The 13,905-nt window shown below is 46.0% G+C and overlaps 1 protein-coding gene across 1 annotated transcript in view; it reads right to left on the minus strand.

The window, feature by feature from the left end:
* Nucleotides 1–11,033, minus strand: part of Mapkapk2 (mitogen-activated protein kinase-activated protein kinase 2) — a 57,964-nt gene extending 46,931 nt beyond the window's left edge. Inside the window, exon 1 of the mRNA XM_013346780.2 lies at nucleotides 10,966–11,033. Coding sequence (XP_013202234.2) covers nucleotides 10,966–11,033 — 68 coding nt within the window. The remainder of the gene's footprint in view (nucleotides 1–10,965) is intronic.
* Between the last annotated feature and the right edge of the window lie 2,872 nt (nucleotides 11,034–13,905).

Raw genomic sequence — 13,905 nt, forward strand, 5'->3', positions numbered from 1 at the left:
GCGGGTCGCGGGGCCCCGTGGGTCCCGCTGTGCGCCGCGGGCGCCCACCAGCCCTGCTCCCTCCCCCCGGAGACGTGCGCTCCGGGGAACGCGGGACGGCGGGGCCCGGCCGGGGATGGGGGGGGAATCGCCGCGCCGAGAAGTAGCAGCCCGGGGGCGGCGGCCGCGTCACAGGCTGCTCTGAGTCCTCGGCTAGTCCTTAAAGGGGAGGACCGAGGGTGGGGCTTGGAGGAGGCGTGGGCATGGGGGAGGGGTGGGCCTTAAAGGGGAGGCTGTCCAGCGGCGGGAGAGCAAAGGGACTGGGTAGGCTGGGATTGCGAGGTGGCCGTCAGGGAGAGAGTAAAGAGAAATCCTAGTTCTTAACCAGGGCCAGGCGAAGGGAAGCGAGGGGGGGGGGGGGGGCAAAAGAAAAGCGGCTGGATAATTCAAACAAAATCCATAATTCTCCAGCTGCTGGGTTCTAGAAGATAGGTCATCAGAGAATTTGGAGAGGGTGTATTTTGAAAGAAACGAATGATTGATAAAGATCTGCCTGCCTAGATGGACCCTGGGGTGTGGAGGGTACTGGGGCACTAATGGGGTTACAAGGCCATTCATCCTAGGATCAGGTGTCAGGCAATAGTCACGATTTTCTTAACATTTTTGTGAGTTTCACATTTTTTTTCTCATGAAAATGTATCGCTGTGCAATCATGAACAATTTGGTTATTGTGCTTTGGACGTATTTTTTAGTGTAAATCCGAAATGACCCGATATGGAACAGGGATGGGTGCTGTAGTGCCCTGTAATCCCAGCTATGTGCGGGAGGCTGAGGCAGGCAGGAGGATGAGCAGTCAGAGGGTTAGCCTGATCAACAAAGGCAGGCTTTATCTCAAACACCCACAAACCTCGGAACTCTCTCCTACATATACCTTCCCCTTGTGTTTTGAATTCTTGGAGCTACTGCAGCAAGGGGGAACTAGGGTGGGGGGATTCATCCCTGAGGCTACAAACCAGAAAGAAGTGTTTCTGAAGCAACCTTGTTCAAGTACCAGTCTCTGAGGAAAGGGGGCTAACTGGCCAATAGCATGGCTGAGACCCACAAGACTCTGACCGTCAGAGCGCTTGAGAAATGAGACCAAGGAACAAAGTCGATACACAGCTGCAAGTTACCGACAGATACAGACAGCCTAGAGATGAGGTCTGACCCACGGCCACACACAGTCGCTAATACGTCCCAAGAACACCCTGGAGATGAGGCAGTGTCCTGAGACAAGGGCCTTGGAGACATAACCCAGAGGGTAAGGCTCTTTTGCTAGTGTCTACTCGCTGTTCGGAGTTTCAGAAGATGCTTGTCCCAGGGAAAGCAGAGATGAAAAGGTAAAGGACTGTAGTCACCTTCTCAGGATCCAGCAAAACTCACTATGGACCAAGGAGACATCTGGTCCCCTTTCAGGTAGCCCTTTCTTCAGTGATGCTCTGAGCTCAGCCCTGTGGTGACAGATGGTGATAATACTAGTCCAGTGGGGAAGACACGGTAGTTGGGAAAGCAGTGTGGCAGAGGTGGACCTGGGGATAAAAGGCAGATTCATGATGGAGAAAGGTCATTGGTTAATTAAATAAAGAAGCTGCTTGCCCTGATAGGTTAAAACATAGATGGGAGGAGTAAACAGAACAGAACTCTGGGAGGAAGAGGAAGTGAGCTCAGAGACTCGACAGCTCTCCTCTCGGGGGCAGACGCCTCAGAGAGACACGATGCTCCACTCTTGCGGGCAGAGGCGAGAGCTCTGCTCTCTGAGGCACACGCGATGAACCTCCGACCCAGGATGGACATAGGCTAGAATCTCCCTGGTAAGCCACCTTGTGGGCTACAGCAGATGATTAGAAATGGGCTAAATTAATATGTGAGAATTAGCCTAGAAGAGGCTAGATAGATGGGCCAAGCAGTGCTTAAAAGAATACAGTGTCCATGTAATTATTTCGGGTAAAGCTAGCCTTTGTGGGCAGTGGGGTGCTGGGGACGCAGCCCCGCTGCTCCTATTACAACAGATTCACTCACCAGTCTGCAGCTGGCTGGCTTCCTTCTGCCCTTAGAAGCTAGACGATTGGAGCTGGACAATTCTGGTTTTCCCTGATGTTTTAAAGGCACTGCTCAGAGATGCAAGAACAGAGAAAGGAACTCGGGGATGAGGAGGAGGAAGTCCTCAGCGGCTCAAGTGGAAGGGGCTCCCATCCTTACTAACTCTGTGTTGCCCGGAACCCCCACAGAGCAGGGTGGGGTCTCCAGGACTTCTTGTTGGAATTCAGCCGTCACCTGATTCTTTTTAGAAGGCTGGAACAAGAGTGAGCTATTCAGAGGCAGCAAGGCACAGTGGGAAACGACGAGACAGAAATGAGCAGGACCCAATTGGCCTAGTAAGGTACCTTAAGCACCTCTATCTTGAAAAATGAGAAAAATCCTAACATTTTCATTCATAACTGAGTAACAATTAGAGATGATAACTCTTCATAAGGCACACAACATCTGTTCTCATGAGATATTAAACACCACGGTTCCTCAAGCATCGTTTTCTTGCTTCTCGCTCTGTTCCCATTGCCTGGAGACCTGCTCCTGACACTGAGCTGCCTTTCCATGTAAGGGCAATTCTGGAGAGATGCCTAAACCTGAGGTTCTGGGAATAATGGATCACAGAGACCCAGTGGGGCGTTTCTTCTGGAGTTACAAAGGCCAGATGGACTTAGAGAACACACAGGACAACCAAGACACATAGTCCACATGCACACCCCAAAAGTACACTCATGTGAACACAGCTCAAAAGGACAAGACATCTGGGCATGGAGCAGTATAAATGAGTAACCAGTGAGTAGCCAGATAGTAGGAAGAGCCACAGGAAAAGGCATTCTACAAGAGACCCAGAGCCTTCTGTCCTAACACCAGCTAATCATGTGACCTCACAAAAGTCCCTGACCCCCCAGTTCCTTCTTTCCTGTCTAAAAAAATAGTAGAAATAGCATCTGCTTTATCCACATTGTAGAGATATTATAAGGAAAAAATAAAACCCAAAGTCCTGCTTATCAATGACCACCATCTCAGCCATCTGTAGTGAGCTACTTCAGCAAGCATTGTTAAGCCTGTGTAAAAGCAATTCAAAAGTTGGAAGTCAGGCTGGGGCTATAGCTCAGTGATAGAGTAAATGCTTACTATGTACAAAATCCTGGCTATGAGCCTCAGCAAAGCATTAGCTAAAAGTATGTTGGGAATCTATTTACAAGAAGGTATGATCCGTACTGACATGCAAATGCATATATCATGTAATATAGTATACATGAAGGTAATGTAAGAACCAAACGTATATAAAATTGCATCAGTTCTAGTCCCAGATCCATGACACATGTTGGTCTGTGTGTTTCTGGTTTTATTTGATTATAGTTATAATACCAAAGGCACCTATGGACCCACTACCCAAAACACAAACTAGGACTTGAACAATAGCATGCGTTTAAAGAAATGATTCCTAGGTACCCTCCAGCCCATCCCCCGTGTTTGTTACCCAAGACAACAGTCACCTGCATGCTCCATCCACCCTTCCCTTACTTTCCTTTTTATACAATTTTAGTTTAAGAAGACACATTTAAAGATATCATGAAAAGATGGATGGGATGGTTTAAATCTGTAAACACAGCACTTTAGAGGATGATGCAGGAGGATTGATGCAAGTTTGAGGCCATGCTAGGCTACATTATTGAAGGAAGATGCCTGTTGGCTCCCAGCCACCCAGCCCCAAAATAATCATACAGAAACTGTATTAATTAAATCACTGCTTGGCCCATTAGCTCTAGCCTCCCACTGGCTAACTCCACATCTTAATTTAATCCATCTCTATCAATCTGTGTTATCACCACGTGGCTGTGGCCTGCCAGCTAAAGTTCCAGCATCTGTCTCCAGCGGGGCTACATGGCCTCTCTTTTTCTCTGCCCTTTTTTCTCCCAGAATTCAGTTTAGTTTTCCCCGCCTACCTAAGTCTTGCCCTATCAACAGGCCAAGACAGTTTCTTTATTCACCAATGATATTCATGGCATACAGAGGGGAAATCCCACATCACTTCCCCTTTCCTGTTTAAATAAAAAGGAAGGCTTTAATTTTAACATAGTAAAATTACATATAACAAAACAGGTATCAAGTAAAAATTACAGTTATAATACTTATATCTACTTTATCTTTTATCATAACTAAGGAAAACTATAATTATAACTATCTATTTTTTTAACTCTATCAAAGACTCCAGAGGATGTAATATTACCTAAGTAAACAGCAAGTGCATTGCAAGCAACTTCTAAAACTCTAGAATTGACAGAGACATCTTGCTGCCTAGACAGCAAAGTTCTTCTGTACTGTTGGGGCATCCATCTTTAGCCTACAGGCCCACAGTGTCCAGAAGACTTTTCCATGAAGCAGGAAATTTCAAAAACAGTTCTGTCTATATTAGCAGTTTGTCAGTCACAGTTTTTTCTGTGTCCTGCAGAATGTCTGGCAGACTCCATATTCTTTCATGAAGCAGGAACCCCAAAGGATCATCTCACCTTTAGGCAAGTTCAGCAATCATTTATCTGTGGGTCCTGCATGTCCAGTTCATCAAGAAGTCCAGACAAGAGCAGTTTCTTGCCCAAATGGCTAACCAACTCCATAAAGAGGCTCTTTGATGCCCATCTTCCTCTTGAAGTAATTGGTGCTGCCAGGAGCAGATGTGTCTCACTGTCATGAAAAGTCCTAAGTTCTTAAACATTTTAAATGTCATATTCTGTAGTCTTTGAAAGAGTTGAAAAATACTTATCTAACTGAAATAGAAAACCTAACTAACATGACTACAAGCTTGACTATTATAGATGATAAATGAGCTGTACAAACACAATACCAAGAGCAGAAATATACATATAACAAAATTGACCTTAAATTTCTATCAATAAACCAAGATCTATACCAATGAAAAGTATCCATCTCTATAGTATATCCCCCTTTCAATGTAAACAAACATTTATAAACAATATTTGGGAATATGGGCATAGTTCTATAGACTACTTCCTGCTGATTGAAGATGCTATTAATCAGGTCTTTCATGGTGTATCTTGTGTGCTACGCTCATCTCAGTCAGAAGTTTGGCAACGTAATTTTTGGGGGGTGTTCATGAACTATCTGAAAAGGATGTTTTCCAGCCTGTTGAGCTATCTGCAGATTGTTAATGAACTCTTCGTTACCAGCTTTCATGAGCTGCCATCCATACTGGGGTGGGCTCTGGTGACACAGCTGTCTCTGAGCCATTTCTGCTCCTGTAGTAACTCCTTGCCCATATTTCTGTATGTAACACCAATAAAACTCATTGATTCATCAAGTCGAACTTAGTCAGTATCCTTACTTTGGTCTGCCATTAGTTCCCTGTTTGGTGTGAGTGGAGGTTTGTTATGTCCTAGAATAGTGTCACAAAATATTCCCTCCTCTTTTCTATTTTCTGATACCTAGAATGAAAACTTCTGGAGGCTGGGCAGCCCTCTTGGTTCATGGAAATGAAGACTGCCGTTTGAGGGTGACAGATAAAAAGTACAAAGAACCTGGGCCCTAGTGAACCCAGACAACCATTTCAGTCTTAAACTTACAGACACCATTATGCAGAAGACAAAGAGTGTCCTTCTTGATGAAGAGCCTGGTGTTCTAGGTCTTTCAGTTACAGCCATATCTGCCCTGATACCCAGCCCTGTGTGATATATGCTGTTATTGATAAGTATCTATTATATAAATGAGAACGTTGAGCTCTAGAGAAATAACTTCATTGGGGTTGTTCTTCCAGCAAAGGTCAGAACTAAGTCTTTCTGACCCACTGTTCATGCTTACAGCTCCTACATAAATCCTGAGGAGACATAGTCTCACATATCCTTCTTGAGAGCCATTGGAGCTTCCAACAGGAAAGCACAGCTACTTGGGTGTCACCAACCAAAGCATGGCCCTCCCCTATAGAAGACGCTGTCCTTTTTGATGGAGCATACAGCCCTAGAGAGCTATGCATGGAGTGGAAAGGGAGGAAGGGGCACCCTTTTAGCCATCAAGATGAACAGAATCAGTTCTGGTGATGAATATCAAGATGTCACAGCCAAATTGCCCTCACATCCATCCATATACCTTAATGTCTACACGGTTCTCCCATGCTTAAGCAAGAAAATCCTAAAGAAGCATTGGCTGTAACCTCACTTTTGGATCAACTTTAAATCTCACAGACTTCATCTTGGCCTATTCTGTTTTTATACCATAGGTCCCTATAAATCTGCATGGCAGGAATCATACAGGAGCCAATGGCACCATCTTTCCAACAGACTTCCCTAACCCCTAATTTAAACCACCAAGGAGTCAAAGTTTCCATTTTATTCTGACTTGGTATGAAGAGTGGAGGATGCAGAATGGAGATCTACAAAGATCGGTTTCTTTTTAATGTTCGAAGAGCATCCAGCCACAGTTGGACTGAAATGCAGGTGCATGCAGAAGTGGCTTTGTGTCTGTGGCTAATACGACAGAACCTTAGTAGACTCACCCTTGTCATGACTTGGAGACAAAAAGAGCCAAGCCACCTTCAAGCCATAGGACTAAATTTCATAGATAAAATGAGAAATTACCAAAGCAAAACAACGACAAATGTGTAAGCACCGTTAGTAACAGAAATTTCTGATCCAGAAAGTGACTTCAAAATAGTAGTCTTCAGTGGTTCCCATCTTCCCTTTCCATCTCTCGAAAAGAAGTTCTCCTGGGAACAAGTGCTGTTGGCAGTGCCTTCCCTGAGAACCTCTTAAGGGAGGAAACGTATGCTCCCCCACGGGCACTACCCGTATCTACACCCCAGTCTTTGTCAGTTAAAGCCACAACGAGGAGCCGCTGGAACATCTGCGAAGAATGGGAATGGAAAGAGAAAGAGGAAGAACCTGAAGAGGAATAGAAACTTCACCTCTGCAAGTCAACAGCAAGGCCCAGCCTGATGGCACTAAACCCTAAATCTCACCACTTGAGCTGGCAAGTGTCTGGGAGAGAGGGAAATATCTACCTGCATTGCAGCAGACCCAGCCCAGGTTCCTGTCTCAAGGCTTCTTCCCTTTATTTATCGTGTATCTTGCATACCACTTGCTATATATAGGTGAATATATTGTCTGGATAATGTGTTGGGGAAGAAATCAAAGAAAAAGGAACTCACCATCCAGGAATACAAATAGGATGGGTCAATGAAAAGGATACACGGGTCTCTGCTGGTGACCAAGTGATGCCTGGTATTTTGCCATTTGTAAACAGAAGGAGGAAGGAGGGCAGAAAGGTTAGTGAGGACTTGTGTGAGTGTCAAGTGGAGGTTTCCTAAGGATATGATGATGAACAGCTCCACCACAAACATAGTTTTGAGGTAGCCAGATATGATGGAATCAAATCCAGGGGTTCAAATCCCAATCACACCTCAGCGTTGCCTTGTACAATGAAGAGATGTTATTCCCTTGATTCAGTTAAAGAATGATAGTTTGAGCTGTTCTTGACACATAAAAATTAACTTCTATCAATGTGAACTGTTGTTATATGACAGATACTTTCATAAGAATCATCTCATTCTGCTGGATATGTAGTTTAGTGGCAGAGCATGTGTGCACGCACACACAGACATGCATGCACACACAAGTGCACACACACACACAAACACATTCTTAGAAATTGTGATTCACATCTGTGATTTCAGCACTCAGGAGGCAAAGCAGTAGAATTACTACAAATTTGAGGCTATCTTGGGCTACATAGTGAGTTCAGGACAGCATGGGCTACAGGGTACAGGTCTCAACAGTAACAACAAAAGGAATCATCTCATTCTATTTTCTCAGCTACCCTCTAAAACAATAACCATTTCTGCTGCTCTCACCGCTGAAAACGCCGTCACTCAAAAAGCTGATAACCAGTTGGGATGTCATTTCCCCATCCCCATCCCCTGTCCCAACCACAACCCAGTATGTTCAGATTGTGGGAGTGTGGGAGGCGTTGGGCCTTTACGAGGTGGAAACTAATGGGAGGAGTTAGGCCGCTGGGGGTGTGCTTTCAGAGGGGATTGTGAGGTGCTGGTCTCTTCTTCCTCTTTCCTTCTGGACATAGAGTGAATGGGTCTCCACTCTGTATGTCCTCCTGACATGAGGTACTAACAGAGACCCCCAAAGCAACAGGATCAACTACAGTAGACTCAAAACCCCAAAACCATGAACCAAAATAAGTATTACATCGTTTTCCATTGTCTGAGGCATTTTATTTATTTATTTATTTATTTATTTATTTATTTATTTAATTTTTTTAAGTGGATCCTTTATTTTGGGGTTTGTTTTCTACATTGGATATATATATATGTGTGTATATATATATATATATATATATATATATATATTCCATTCAAAAATTTCCACTTCCTCCCCTCCTCCCATTCCCCTCCTGCTCCCCCACCCACCCTCCTCCCTCCCCTTCCAGTCTTAAGAGATGGCAGGATACCCTACCCTGTGGGAAGTCCAAAGCCCTCCCCCCTATATCCAGACCTAGGAAGGTTCGCATCCAAATAGACTAGGGTCCCAAAAAGCCAGTACATGCAGTAGAAACAAATCCCAGTGCCTTTATCATTGGCTTCTCAGTCAGCCCCCATTGTCAGCCACATTCAGAGAGTCCAGTTTGATCACGTGCTCATTCAGTCCAAGTCCAGCTGGATTTGGTGAGCTCCCATTAGATCAGTCACACTGTCTCAGTGGGTGGGCGCACCCCTCATGGTCCTGACTTCCTTGCTCATCTTTTCCCTCCTTCTGCTCTTCAACTGAACCTTAAGAGCTCAGTCCAGTGCTCTACATTGGTATTCTTTATATATTTTTATTTGTTTATTTTTCCACTCAAAAATTTCCACTTCCTCCTCTCTTCCCATTCCCCTCCCTCTCCCCCACCCACCCTCCTCCTGTCTCTATCTCCATCCATCGCCGAACAATGGTTTTATGGTGATATTCGAGATATTCATCAGTGTGACTATGGGACGAGGCCAGTTCAGGCACCTTCGTCTGAGGCATTTTATAACACTAACGGGGTGGAAACTAATACCCCAGTTAGTTAGCATCATCAGCTAAGCAGAGGGAGAAGGACCAGAACTCCAGCCCTCATTGTTTCTGTGTGTGTCAGAGCCCATGGTCCTAAGTGTTCGTGGAAGTGGTTCAGCCACCTTACACCTGCTGGCTTCTTGGGTGACTCAAGGGAAGGAGACACAGACTGAAGCTGGGAAGCACTCCATTCCCAGAGGTGTTGAAGGCAAAGAAGAAGGTCGGGACGCAATAATGAATGTGAACGTCGAGCATTTGTAAGCTTGTGAGGATGGACCTAATACGAGACAGGCAGACAAATAAACGGATTGCATAGCCTTATCCAAAATACTTGAGACTCACTGGTTGAGCATGCCTAATCCAAGGATCCCAAATGTACCAAACTCTAACACTTTAAAACATCCTGTCATTGCTCAAAAACTCTCGGGTTTCCAGATTAGGGCTACTGGACCTGAACTATGCGTTATTTTATATTTGGTATCCCATGACAGACAGAGATAGAAGTGAGGTTTCCCTTCCCCCATATTTCCCAATGACAGGACATCTGAGGGCCTGATCCATCCTTTTGTCCTAAGACCACATGTACACCACCATACACACAGGTGAATGACCCTACAAGCCAGGTTCTCAAAACTCCTGATGCCTTATTACATCATAAAGGAAGTCCTTTGTTTGCTTGCTTGTTTGTTTTTTCAAGACAGGATTTTTTGTGTAACTGTTCTGGAACTCACTCTCTAGACTAGGTTGGCCTCGAACTCACGGAGATCCACATGCCTCTGCCTCCCAATTGTTGGGATTAAAGGTGTGCGCCACCACCACCCAGCAAAGGCAGTCTTGTCTTCCTGTGGAAGTTCTTGCTGCAAACAAGTCCCTTATCCTAGAAAGGCATCCAATGACTCTGGTGGCCTCTTCCTGTAGGACAGTCACAGATGCATGTGACAGATGAAGTCCTGACAGAGCACACGGTTTTACCTGATTCTTATATCTTTGTCCCCTATTGACGCCATGACCCATTTCCAAAGCAACCAATGGTGACTGAGCACCAGTTAGTACCAAGCGTTGTGCTGATCACCAGAATCCCTGAGACCTGTGATGCGCTTGTCAACAAATAGAGGAGCCAGATGACACACACACACACACACACACGAGAGAATAAGATGTAATATAAAATCTAACGTGTGTGTAGTATGTATGTAAGTAGGTATGCATGTGTGTATAGGTGTGCATGCACATGTGTGCGTCTGTGGAGGTCAGAGGTCATCAAATGTCTTCTTCGGTTGTTTTCCACCATTCTTTTAGAGACAAGGTACTCTAGTTAGGTTTCTCTTGCCTTGGTAACAACCATGACCAAAAGCAACTTGAGGAGAAAAGGGTTTATTTCATGTCGAAGGTTTCAGTCCATCAGAGAGGGAAGTCAGCGCAGGAACTCAAGGCAGGAAGCTGGAGGCAGGAATCACGGAAGAAGGCTGCTGATTGGCTGGCTGGCTCTGGCTATGCTCAGCCTCTTTCCCACATGACCCAGGACCACCCGCTCACAGTGCACTGCACCCTCCACCTCAATAATCAAGACATTCCCCCAAACACAGCTCACAAGCCAATCTGATATAGGCAATCTGTCTGTTGAGACTCCTTCTTCCCAGACAACTGTTGGTTGTTCAAGTTAACAACAAAATACAGCCAGGACACAAGGCCTCTCAGAGAACCTGGAGCTCACCTAATTGCCTAGGCCGCTTGGCCAGTGAGCTCCAGGGAGTACAAACAAAACACACCACTCTGCCTATCTTTTTCATGTGTAGATGTTGGGATCTGAACTCAGGGCCCCATGCTTTTGTGGCAATCGCTCTACCAAGCCTCTAAAATTCACCATTTCAGCTGCTCCACAGCGCAGAGCTCAGTGGTGTTGAGTACATCACGCTGCTGTACATCTGCCATCGCTGTCCACCTGCAGGACACGTTTGTTTCCAAACCAAAATCCTACACCTGTTGAACAGTAGCTCCCTCTCACTCCTCCACATGCATGGAAAAGAGAGGCACCATCTGGCATCCAGGAGGACACCGAGTCTCTGGGGTCCTGACATTGACCTGCTCCCTCCAAGTACAAAGGCAACCAACAGAGGGCTGCTCCTCTAACCTCTCGTGTCTTCAGAGGACCTCCTAGCCATCCCTTGGCAGAGGCATGGCCTTCCAGGCTTTCAAAGACCATGGACTCATCCTCCCTGGCCTTTCAGTAGTGAGTAAAACACTTGGAAACTCTCAAACCAAGCCAGGCTTCAGCAGTCCTAACTAAGGCGGAAGACCAGCCATCTTCTTGGTAGAAAGCTATGAGACTCCACACCAGGAAAGAGTGCTCTCTGGATTGTCATACTGAAAGTATAGGGAACCACCTTCTTATCTTCTTTCTCCCTCCCTCTCTCTCTCACTCTTTGATACATTCTTATAGTTCAAAAGCACAAAAGGTTCTACCTTAATCTCTCAGGGGAGCTGAAACTATCCCGTAAGTCACCTATTTCAGAAGAAAACCCAACCTCCTGACTCAGCCAACTTTAGCCACCTATGGATAGGTAACCAACTCCAGCATCACTTCAGCCTGAAGCCTAGGGAGCAGGTTGTCCCCCCAGGACAAATGCGTTCCTCAGAATTCTCCCTCCAGGAAGTTCTTCAGACTGGAGAGCAGCAACCAAGGGTGGGAGATGAACATGTGATTGGAGAGAGAGGTGAGAAGACAGACTCCTAAAGAGGAGAAGTATGGAGGCTGTCAGGCTGACGGTTCATGAGCATCTGAAGATCCTATTGGTGGAAAGGGCCTCTAATTCAGGCCAAGGGAAACTGGATAGGAACAAAACAGGTCTATGGGTAGCCTCTCCCTCTGGTCTTCCCCTGGTAGGTCAGGGCTTCAGAGGTATTTCTTCATCTCTCCATGTGATCACAGCCGCCTGGACCAGTGTGCCCACCCCACATCACTGCTCAGGAATCCAGTTCTTGTTTACCTAACACAGCAGCCTTCCTCCAGCTTCCCAGAGAGCTTGTGGAGGAGCCTGGGGCCTGGGAAGAGGAACCCACAAAGAATTACTAAATAGGGGGGCCAGTGAGCTCCCTGGCAGTCAAGGCCTCCCTCGCCAAGACGCAGAGAGAGTTGGGAGAGATTTTGGCTTCCCCTGTCCTTTCTTGATGGAGACACCTGGAGCCCAGCTCCTCACAGAATCGGGGGTGGGGAGAGAGTTGGATGGAATGGCAGCTACTGTGTGCTCTGTTTTCTGTCAAGAAATGACTGGGCATAACAGAACACAGGCCAGTGGCGGAGCACTCACCTGGGAAGAACAAGGCCCTAGATGCCATCCCCAACACCAGCGGGACAAAGGATAATAGAAGCTGGGGACGTAGATCGTCCGGAGAGTTATGCTATTGTATCATCCTGGTGACTCTCAAAATGCCTGTCACAAAATAGGCCACTTGTATTTTTACTGGATGAATAGTTTGGAGGATGATTGATGGCAGACAGAAAAACAAAATTAAAAAGTCATGATAATAGATCCCACTTAGTGAGTCATTACTGTGATCTGGCATGACCGCGGCTCTACATGCTGACTCAGTCAGTGCCCCAGAAAACGTCATAAAGTGACTGTCACCAATAGCTTTCCAGGGGCCCAGGTGAAGAAACTTGGGCCCAGTGAGTCTCTGCAGGTGCTAATTCCGATCTCCTGTCATCTTAGCTAGCATGTTCTCCAACACCAGGGGCGTGCCATTCAGCCACCAGAGCCAGTGGTAAAAAAAAACATCCTAGTAGGGCTTTTCTTTCTCAACCAGCTCCCCTCCGTGAGCCTTGGCCCTGCCTCAACACCTGAGGGTGCTTCTCTGGACTCCTAGTCTGTGCTCAGAGAAATAGTAGGAAGAACAGGACTGTCATTTTTGCTCAGGTGTATCCTATGTGTCGTATGTTCTGCATGTTCTGTGTCCGGTTCTGTTCTAGGATGGCTTCACTGTGCTTCTGCTGTACCATGCCGTACCATGGTCTGCCATTCCATGTGATGAGGAGGCTGACCATTTGCCTGAATCTAGACCCACCCTAGCTTCTTATTTCTCTCTCCACTGCCAGCCCCTGCAAATCACCATCAAATTTTTTGATCTTAGGAATTTGACGTTCTCAGCTACCTCATATAAGTGAAATCCGTAGACTCTATATTCCTTTTTTGTTCCCCTCTGTGTGCGCCCTCAAGTTTCACCCATGCTGTATGTACAAATTCCCCTTCTAAGAAAAAGGCTGAATTGTGGTCCATAGCAGAACTGCTTAGAGATTTAGTGGGGGGCGGGGGTTGTTTTTGTTTTGTTTTTGTTTTCTGTCAACTTGACACAAGCTAGAGTCCTCTGAGAAGAAGGAATTCGTTGAGAAAATGCCTCCATGAGATCAGCCCGAGGCAAGCTTGTCAAGTATTTTCTTGATAAATGATTGATGTGGGAGGGCCTAGCCCAGTGAGGGTGGTACCATTCCTGGATTTTTGGTCCTGGATGCTATAAGAAAGCAGACTGAACAAGTCACAGGGACCAAGCCAGTAAGCAACATTCCTCCATAGCATCTGCTTCAGTTCCTGCCTCCGGGTTCCTGCCTTAAGTGCCTACCCTGACTTCCTTCTGGGATACGAAAGTCTAACCAAGCAAACGTTTTTCTCCAGTTGCTTTTGTTCATGGTCTTTTATCACAGAAATATAAATTCTAACTAAGACAATAGCCTAGGTGAAGGCATAAGTCACAAACAATGCCACACCAGTTTGGAATTATGATTAATAGGGTGGTGTTTATTTAAAGGGGA

This window comes from Microtus ochrogaster, chromosome 6 (genome assembly GCF_000317375.1).
Source record: "Microtus ochrogaster isolate Prairie Vole_2 chromosome 6, MicOch1.0, whole genome shotgun sequence".
Taxonomy (NCBI): Eukaryota; Metazoa; Chordata; class Mammalia; order Rodentia; family Cricetidae; genus Microtus; species Microtus ochrogaster.